Source organism: Triticum aestivum, chromosome 7B, assembly GCF_018294505.1.
Source record: "Triticum aestivum cultivar Chinese Spring chromosome 7B, IWGSC CS RefSeq v2.1, whole genome shotgun sequence".
In the NCBI taxonomy this organism is placed as follows: Eukaryota; Viridiplantae; Streptophyta; class Magnoliopsida; order Poales; family Poaceae; genus Triticum; species Triticum aestivum.
The window spans coordinates 2,091,318-2,101,280 of record NC_057813.1 but is presented as its reverse complement, the minus strand read 5'-3'; the positions used below and the strand labels follow the sequence as shown (position 1 = coordinate 2,101,280).

Genomic DNA, 9,963 nt, shown 5'->3' with positions numbered 1-9,963 from the left:
CAGATTGATGCCAGTCTTCAACTGTCTCAAGTTACCAGAAATCCATCGTCGATTAACCACATTCTTGTAGTGTTATGTAAGTCATATCTTACGCGGGGTTCATATGTCGGCCAGAGGCATGTGAATGGTTCAGGCATGCACCGACTCTTTTCAAATGATAGTTCACACTATCAATGGCGAGTACTTCTGCCCATCTTTGTCACATGCATTCCTGTATTGTACCATAGTATTGGGAACCAAAGTTTAGAGCTTCATATATTTAGGAGCGGGTGAGCAATCTTCGACCAAGGACCGGGTCTCTTAACAGATTTTACTATCAAAGCCATTAATATAATTTAGAAAGGAGAATCACTGAATCAATCTAGGGAGTAATACAATAGCAAACACGATGCACACATCCTACGGGAAGCTTATGGTTGTGTGATTCGATGCATAGGTCAGTGATTATCTAACAATAATTGTTAGTGTGGGAGCGTATGCCTTAAGTTGGCCGCTTTGCCTATGTAGAAATGATATGGTTTTTGATGACCAAAATGCTTCTCCTTTGTTGGTTATTTTCCGGTGTACACAGTTGCTTCATACGTGGTCAACGCTACAACGAGCGGAGTACCAACCGTTGTTCAATGCGGGGTGTAAGCGATTAGAACAGGTGGCTATGGAGGTTTTTCTAACATGGGTGACAGCATAACCTCCGCATACATCCACCACCAGCTTTGACATAGGCATATTGTCGGGGTCTATAGGATTCTATTGTTGCCGATTTATCAGTTTAGTTTTATTTATTATTGACAGACTTTTGAGGTTTGGTTGTGTGCATCTTAGTTATGCAAAGGTCAGTTGTTACTCGTAATGCTTTTTATATCCGCTTGATGCTACATTTTGAGATAATAAAAACGTCCTTTATAAAAAACAATAATTGTAAGGAAAGTCAGGTGTATCATGGGGCATCTATTGTCAAGTGCCTTTTTTGGGTGCCACGGCCTCAATAGCTTCTCCGAGAGGCCACGCCGCTTCAATGAAGTACTCCCCATGCTTCACCTTCTCCACGAGTGTAATATTCTTGGTGGGCTCCAAACCTGCAAATAAATCTTTAAACACTTTTTCTTCTAATATACTCATGTTTGTAGGTAGTAGTGGTAGAGAAACTCACCGAACCCATCGACGAGCAAGGAGTATTGATAGACGAGGTCCATGCAAACGTAGGGTACGTCACGGACCTTGGGGTACTTAACCTTCACTTCTTTCAAGCTCATTCTACATAACTTCTGGGCAACGGCTCTGAAAGCCGCTGGGGTGGATGTCCCGCTTGGAGCATCGCTGTCGATGAGGCCAACCTGTCAAGGACCGATGGAGATCGACATAGACAAGTTCAGATCTTGCAGCTGGAGTGCATATATGATATATCCAAATTAATTTTCCTAGCTAGCTAATTCAAGGGTCTTCAAGTAATTGAACCCTACATTATTTCAAATAAATTGAATTCTAGTTTTGTCCTAAGTCAATTTATTTAAGTTTGAGCGAGTTTATACAAAAATATGCAACTATCTACGACATTGAATATATATTGTATGAAAATGTATTTTGTGATAATTCTAACAAAAATAAGTGTTGATATATTCATCTATAGATGGAAGAAAAACAATATTTCAGATAATTTAGAATGGAGGGAGTACCTGCGAGGCCATGTAGTAGAAGCTAGACGCGGCGTAGAGGTTGGCCTGGCCGGGGCCGCCCCCGCCGTTCCACACGCCGTCGAAGGTGCACTTCTTGGCTGGGCAGGGCGAGTCAAGTTTGAGTGCCCTCACTACATCACGTCTGCACTTCCCGTATTGTGCACCTCCCGTTGACGCGGTAGCATTGTACTCCTCACCATTGTAGCTGTATTTTCCTTGGAATATGACATATATGGATGAATATGACATATAACGAATGAAATGGCAAATAATATAGTACATCAATCAGTTATTGGGTTACTGGTTATGTGACATATATGGATGAATAGTAAGGCTACTTATACTGATCTATGACTATCGATCATACGTAGGCCACTTACCACTGAAGCCACGAAGCATGCAGTAGCTAAATGGTCCTTCCTTAGCCTTGAAGATCTCTACACGAGAAGCTAAGGCGCCGTAGCGTAAGTAGCTGCAAGCACAGAAAAAAGGCCTCCCCTGATCATTTTATAATTGATATACAATACAAAGTTGCTCATCATATGGCTTTAGAAATCAAAAAGCAATATGCCCCTCTTCTCATGAAATGGTTAGATGCCTTGTATTACTTTATCTTTCTTTTCACGTACCTAACTCTTGTACATGTTCTTCCCTTTTGCTTTTAGATAAATAAAATAAAATAAAATGCAGTGGGGCTTTGTCCTACTGGAAAAGGCCCAAAAAAGTTTGTTACAAAGTTCATTCAGTACGACAAAGGTTTCATTTGGGATTTACACCAACACCCCTTTTATTTTGTTTTGTTAAAGTACATGGATAATATTGAGTAGTTTTCTGGTAAGATAGACTTTCAATAATTAACCACAAAAGTAAGACAGCACATGCAGGGTCTTGCCATATTGAACACTATGTGATACCTTGGGAGAATGTTTTGAAATATATTTAAAAAAAAAACTGAACATACAAAATGATTCATTGTGTTTAATTATTATTGTATAGTTGTAGATATTTAATAAAATATAAATAACGTAATAAACGAAAATTATCGTGCATGTTTGCATGTTCAGGTATCAATTTTCATGAGAGAAATATATTAGTGGAAACTAGCTATTTAGCTATAGAAGGTACTACATATAAACCAAAACACATTCATGCATGAGAGGGTCATCAAACCTGTGAACATAAACGTTGTAATCTCTTCCCTTGAGATACTCTTTTGTAACATAAGGATCCTTGCCGTGAGGCACTCGTGGTGCGGCAGCAGCAGCGGCTGGAGAAATGGCATATGCCATTTGCACAGACCCACCACCAAGATCAATCACACCTACCGTTTTCGAGTAGTCTCCTCCCAACTTATCCAGCAGGTAATTCAGAGCAACCTACAAGCACCTCATGCCATGCAAAAAGAGGTTAGACATAATGAAATGTTGGTGTTTGTATCTGATAAGAATTCATGCTACATGCATAAATTCATGGGGTGGTCGGTCGTGTGAATTATACCCATAGGTAGGATCCTTCCTGAGATCCCTCGAGAACATTGATCCACTTGGGGTTGTACTGAAACTTGGTGTTAGTGTGGACAGCGCCCCTGACCTGGTCGTATCAATTCGAGAATCAATACTTAACTCGTGGTTACTATATATCCATGCGTCCTAGGTACATGCATGAGATAAATATAAATCACAAGATCATTGAGGTAATTACCGCGTCAAGTATCTGCTTTGCTTGCTTATCTCCGATGAGCCTGAGTCCGGCCGTCGCCTGCACATTTAATTTAAGACCTGAGCGATATATCTTGACGTCAAGTAATCTTTCAATCAGTGACGGTAAAAATCTGAGAATTTTACATTTCCACGAATCTAGAGATGATGAGATCCACATGGACTCAAGAATAAATTCTGAATATTTACCAGCCACCATAGATCAATAGCAAAACCAGTACTAAATTTTGCATACCCCAAGTTTAACGGGAGTAGTCTTCATAAGCATCTGAGGCACGACGCTGTTTGCCTTTTCAAGCAGTGGTTGTATGGACTTGGTAGCCTCCTTGGGCCGTCCAGCGTACGAACTCAGACCAGGATTCACCTGCAACAGAAAAACAAAAAGACTAGCTGTGAAATGACATGATGAAGATCGATTCCGTCACACTTACCACGCATGGGTTGTTCTTTTGATGGAGTATCTGCATAGAGCTGTAGCCTATAGGCAACCAGCGTACCTTGGCAAAGACCTCGATGTCATCGCCGATCTTGACGAGATCCATCTGCTTGTCAAACCGGAAGACGTGCATACGTGTCCCGGTGCTGCCGGCGTCCAAGATCACGGCGTACTTCCCCGCCGGCGGCCCCCTGGCGGCGCGCGCCTGGGCTGTCTCTGCCGACGCTGCGAGGAGGAGGAGAAGCGCCATCATGCCCACCAGGTGAGCCATTGCTAATTACTAAGAGTATGCAGTGCGTGCTGCCGGATGCCGAGCGAGTGCTGGAGTCGACGAGTCCACACGCTAGGTTTTATATAGAGAGTATAGGAGCAACGGCGTCAATATTAATTCCACGCATTCCACTGTCGACGAGGCTTTTGTGCAGACAGTGACCACATGCATGATCCGATGGGCATCCTCCACTGCATTCCCACACAAGGTACAGTAGGTAGGTAGCGTCGTGTTCAAGCGTGCGTTTTCGTGTTCCATGCCACGAACTTTCGGGTGGGATTTTTGATTTCCGAATCATATTCCCGATACTGCGGTCTCCCTCCCCTCTGCTAGTACTGCTCTCTGCGCTGGAGCTGGGCTGCAAAGCTCCTACGCACCCCTTGGCAGAAAAATTCCAACACTTTTCATGGTGCCACGCAATGAAATTGTCGACGACTCTATATATAGCAGATATTCCAGTGCTGCAAATTGCCTCTGCCATCGTTTCAGCGTCTACAATAGCTACACTATTTTTGGGCACCAAAACGTCTGTGAAATAAAATTTTGGTCATCAAAAAGTGTTTCTTTTTTTGGCACGACAAAGTGGCGTCTCCAAAAGTTGCCCTAAAATAGGGCACCCAAAACAGCAAAACCACATTTTTTTCTGACGAACATTCATACTACTTCGATCCAAAGTCCCACACATTCAAAGTTCCCAGTCCATTTCGTCGGACACCTCACTCCCGTCGTCGGAATCAAGGTTAACCACACCCGGAGGGCATGCATCCTTCTCCGCCTTGACCCGTGAAGACCCTTCCTTGCCATCGTTCTTGCGCTTCAACCTGTTGAGATCCCTCTTCTAATAGAACTCCATCTCATAACTCCTCCAGGTGTTGTCCCATTCCTCGACAACAATGCGGGTCACCGACTTGGTCGGGATGGACTCAATGGTCACTAGTGGCCCGACGAACTCTACCGTCTGCCGAGACTCGATCTCTCCAAAGTTGAGCCTCTGACGCGACAAGCCAAGCCTTCACACTGTGACATTCCTCCTCAACCTACTGAACCTATTGAAAATGAAACTCCTTTTGAAATTCCTTCGGGTATGATGGAAAAACTGCTAGCTAACACTTTTATAGGAGATAGAACAAAGCATCCTGATGAACATCTACTCTATGTGGATGAAGTTTGTGGACTATTTAAGCTTGCAAGTATACCCGATGATGTTGTTAAAAAGAAGGTCTTCCCTTTATCTTTGAAGGGAGACGCATTGACATGGTACAGGCTATGTGATGATACGAGATCATGGAACTATAAAAGATTGAAATTGGAATTTCATCAAAAGTATTACCCTATGCATCTTGTTCACCGTGATCGCAATTATATATATAATTTTTGGCCTCACGAAGGAGAAAGCATCGCTCAAGCTTGGGGGAGGCTTAAATCAATGTTATATTCATGCCCCAATCATGAGCTCCCAAGAGAAATAATTATTCAGAGTTTTTATGCTCGGCTTTCTGATAACAATCGCACCATGCTCGATACTTCTTATGCTGGCTCTTTTATGATGAAGACTATTGAATTCAGATGGAATTTATTGGATAGAATTAAGCGTAACTCTGAAGATTGGGACCTCGACGAAGGTAAGGAGTCAGGTATGACACCTAAGTTTGATTGTGTTAAATCTTTTATGGATACCGATATTTTCCGTAAGTTTAGCACTAAATATGGACTTGACTCTGAGATAGTAGCTTCTTTCTGTGAATCTTTTGCTACCTATGTTGATCTCCCCAAGGAGAAGTGGTTTAAATATCATCCTCCCATAGAAATAAAAGTAGCTGCACCTATTAAAGTCGAAGAAAAGACTGTCACTTATAATGATCCTAATGTTCCCACTTCTTATGTTGAGAAACCATCTTTCCCTGTTAGAATAAAGGATCATGCTAAAGCTTCAACTGTGGTTCATAAGAGCAATATTAGAATTTATACACCTCCTGAGCAAATCAAAGTAGAACCTAATATTGCTATTGTTAAAGATCTCTTGTCTGATAATATTGATGGGCATATTATTCAATTCTGTGGTGAAACTGCTAGAATTGCTAAACCTTGTGCTAGAGATAAACATAGACCTGTGGTAGGTGTGCCTGTTATTTCTATTAAAATAGGAGATCATTGTTATCATGGCTTATGTGATATGGGTGCTAGTGCTAGTGTAATACCCATTGACTTATACAAAGAAATTATGCATGATATTGCACCTGCTGAGTTAGAAGATATTGATGTTACAATTAAACTTGCCAATAGAGATACTATCTGCAATGGGAATTGTTAGAGATGTTGAAGTCTTGTGTGGAAAAACCAAATATCCCGCTGATTTTCTTGTTCTTGGTTCTACACAAGATAGCTTTTGTCCCATTATATTTGGTAGACCCTTCTTGAATACTGTCAATGCTAAGATAGACAGCGAAAAGAATATTGTTACTATTGTTCATGAGTTTAATTTGTCTAAATTTAGTAAACAACATCGTGGGGAAGAATTGCCTTGTAAGGATGAAATTATTGGTCTTGCTTCTATTCCCGTACCTCCTAGTGATCCTTTAGAACAATATTTGCTAGACCATGAAAATGATATGTTCATGAATGAAAGAAATGAAATAGATGAAGTATTCTTTAAACAGGAACCATGGGGATCCTCCTCCACCCATGGGTGATCCCGTGTTTGAGATTAAACCGTTGCCTGATAATCTTAAATATGCTTATCTTGATGAAAAGAAAATATATCCTGTTATTATTAGTGCTAACCTTTTAGAGCATGAAGAAGAAAGATTATTGAAAACTCTGAAGAAGCACCGTGCCGCTATGGGATATACTCTTGATGATCTTAAGGGCATTAGTCCCACTCTATGTCAACATAAAATAAATTTGGAAGCTGATGCCAAACCAGTTCGTGATCCTCAACGACGTTTGAATCCTAAAATGAAAGAAGTGGTAAGAAAAGAAATACTCAAGCTTCTGAAGGCAGGTATAATTTATCCCGTTGCTGATAGTCAGTGGGTAAGTCATGTCCATTGTGTCCCTAAGAAGGGAGGTATTACTGTTGTCCCTAATGATAAAGATGAATTGATCCCGCAAAGAATTATCACAGGTTATAGGATGGTAATTGATTTCCGCAAATTAAATAAAGCTACTAAGAAAGATCATTACCCCTTACCTTTTATTGATCAAATGCTAGAAAGATTATGCAAACATACACATTATTGCTTTCTAGATGGTTATTCTGGTTTCTCTCAAATACCTGTGTCGGCTACAAATCAATCAAAGACTACTTTTACATGCCCTTTTGGTACTTTTGCTTATAACATATGCCTTTTGGTTTATGTAATGCACCTGCTACCTTTCAAAGATGCATGATGGCTATATTCTCTGACTTTTGTGAAAAGATTTGTGAGGTTTTCATGGACGACTTTTCCGTCTATGGATCCTCTTTTGATGATTGCTTGAGCAATCTTGATCGAGTTTTGCAGAGATGTGAAGAAACTAATCTTGTCTTGAATTGGCAAAAGTGCCACTTTATGGTTAATGAAGGTATTGTCTTGGGGCATAAAGTTTCTGAAAGAGGTATTGAAGTTGATAAAGCCAAGGTTGATGCTATTGAAAAGATGCCATGTCCCAAGGACATCAAAGGTATAAGAAGTTTCCTTGGTCACGCCGTATTTTATAGGAGGTTCATTAAGGACTTCTAAAAAATTTCCCGGCCTCTGACTAATTTATTACAAAAAGATGTATCGTTTGTTTTTGATGATGATTGTGTAGAAGCATTTGAAATACTTAAGAAAGCATTAGTCTCCGCACCTATTGTTCAGCCACCTGATTGGAATTTACCCTTTGAAATTATGTGTGATGCTAGTGATTATGCTGTAGGTGTTGTTCTAGGGCAAAGAGTTGATAAGAAATTAAATGTTATCCATTATGCTAGTAAGACTCTAGACAATGCTCAAAGAAATTATGCTACTACCGAAAAAGAACTTTTAGCAGTTGTATTTGCTTGTGATAAATTCAGACCCTATATTGTAGATTCTAAAGTAACTATTCACACTGATCATGCTGCTATTAAATATCATGAAAAAGAAAGATGCAAAACCTAGACTTATTAGACGGGTTCTCTTGCTGCAAGAATTTGATTTGCATATTGTTGATAGAAAAGGAGCTGAGAACCCCGTTATAGATAGCTTATCTAGGTTAGAGAATGTTCTTGATGACCCACTACCTATTGATGATAGCTTTCCTGATGAGCAATTAAATGTCATAAGCATTTCTCGTAGCACTCCATGGTATGCTGATTATGCTAATTATATTGTCGCTAAATTTATACCACCTAGCTTCACATGCCAACAAAAGAAAAAGTTTTTCTATGATTTGCGACATTACTTTTGAGATGACCCACATCTTTATAAAGAAGGAGTAGATGCTGTTATTAGACGTTGTGTACCTGAGCATGAACAGGAATAGATCCTACGCAAGTGTCACTCCGAAGCTTATGGAGGACACCACGCTGGAGATAGAACAACACATAAGGTATTGCAATCCGGTTTTTATTGGCCCACTCTCTTCAAGGATGCCCGTAAGTTTGTTTTGTCTTGCGATGAATGTCAAAGAATTGGTAATATTAGTAGACGTCAAGAAATGCCTATGAATTATTCACTTGTTATTGAACCATTTGATGTATGGGGCTTTGATTATATGGGACCTTTTCCTGCCTCTAATGGATATACACATATTTTAGTTGCTGTTGATTATGTTACTAAGTGGGTAGAAGCTATTCCAACTAGTAGTGCTGATCATAACACTTCTATTAAAATGCTTAAGGAAGTTATTTTTCTGAGGTTTGGAGTCCCTAGATATTTAATGACTGATGGTGGTTCACACTTTATTCATGGTGCTTTCCGTAAAATGCTTGCTAAATATGACGTTAATCATAGAATTGCATCTCCATATCACCCACAGTCTAGTGGTCAAGTAGAATTGAGCAATAGAGAGCTCAAATTAATTTTGCAAACGACTGTTAATAGGTCTAGAAAGAATTGGTCCAAGAAACTTGATGATGCATTATGGGCCTATAGAACTGCATATAAGAATCATATGGGTATGTCTCCGTATAAAATGGTCTATGGAAAAGCATGTCATTTACCTCTCGAACTAGAACATAAGGCATATTGGGCTATTAAAGAGCTCAACTATGATTTCAAACTTGCCGGTGAGAAGAGGTTATTTGATATTAGCTCACTTGATGAATGGAGAACCCAAGCTTATGAAAATGCCAAGTTGTTTAAAGAAAAAGTTAAAAGATGGCATGACAAAAGAATACAAAAGCGTGAGTTTAATGTAGGTGATTATGTATTGCTATACAACTCTCATTTAAGATTTTTTGCAGGAAAACTTCTCTCTAAATGGGAAGGTCCCTACGTTATCGAGGAGGTCTATCGTTCCGGTGCCATAAAAATCAACAACTTTGAAGGCACAAATCCAAACATGGTAAACGGTTAAAGAATCAAACATTATATCTCAGGTAATCCCATAAATGTTGAAACCAATATTATTGAAACTGTAACCCCGGAGGAAAACATAAGGGACACTTTCCAGACCGTTTTAGACTCCGAAAAGGAATAGGTATGTGGTACGGTAAGTAAACTGACTCCAAAACAATTTTTAAGGCAATATTTCTCCGTTTTGGAATATTTAGAAAAATAGAAAAATAAGTAGCAGTCCGGGAAGGACACGAGGCCTCCACGAGGGTGGAGGGCGCGCCCTACCCCCTGGGCGCGCCCCCCTACCTCGTGAACACCTCGTGTGCCCTCCGGACTCCATTTTCTTGCGTGTTACGTATTT

General features: G+C 40.1%; 1 protein-coding gene across 1 annotated transcript; it reads right to left on the bottom strand.

The window, feature by feature from the left end:
* Positions 1-837: 837 nt before the first annotated feature.
* LOC123162531 (probable apyrase 3) lies at positions 838-4,161 on the bottom strand. Its single transcript, XM_044580310.1, has 9 exons — positions 3,889-4,161; positions 3,627-3,755; positions 3,375-3,431; positions 3,171-3,263; positions 2,844-3,049; positions 2,054-2,145; positions 1,674-1,888; positions 1,151-1,334; positions 838-1,076 (listed from the first exon to the last, which is right to left on the bottom strand). The coding sequence occupies exons 1-9, from the start codon at positions 4,096-4,098 to the stop codon at positions 955-957; spliced, it is 1,308 nt and encodes a 435-aa protein (XP_044436245.1). The 5' UTR covers positions 4,099-4,161; the 3' UTR covers positions 838-954.
* Positions 4,162-9,963: the final 5,802 nt, after the last annotated feature.

Bases quoted from the DNA above. Each gene is read 5' to 3' on its own strand.
- LOC123162531 (XM_044580310.1), bottom strand. From the start codon at position 4,098: ATGGCTCACCTGGTGGGCATGATGGCGCTTCTCCTCCTCCTCGCAGCG. The intron at 2,146-2,843 runs GTTTGATGACCC...CTGTGCTTGCAG, and splicing joins TACAACGTTTATGTTCACAG to CTACTTACGCTACGGCGCCT. The intron at 1,889-2,053 runs GTAAGTGGCCTA...TCATATTCCAAG, and splicing joins CATGCTTCGTGGCTTCAGTG to GAAAATACAGCTACAATGGT.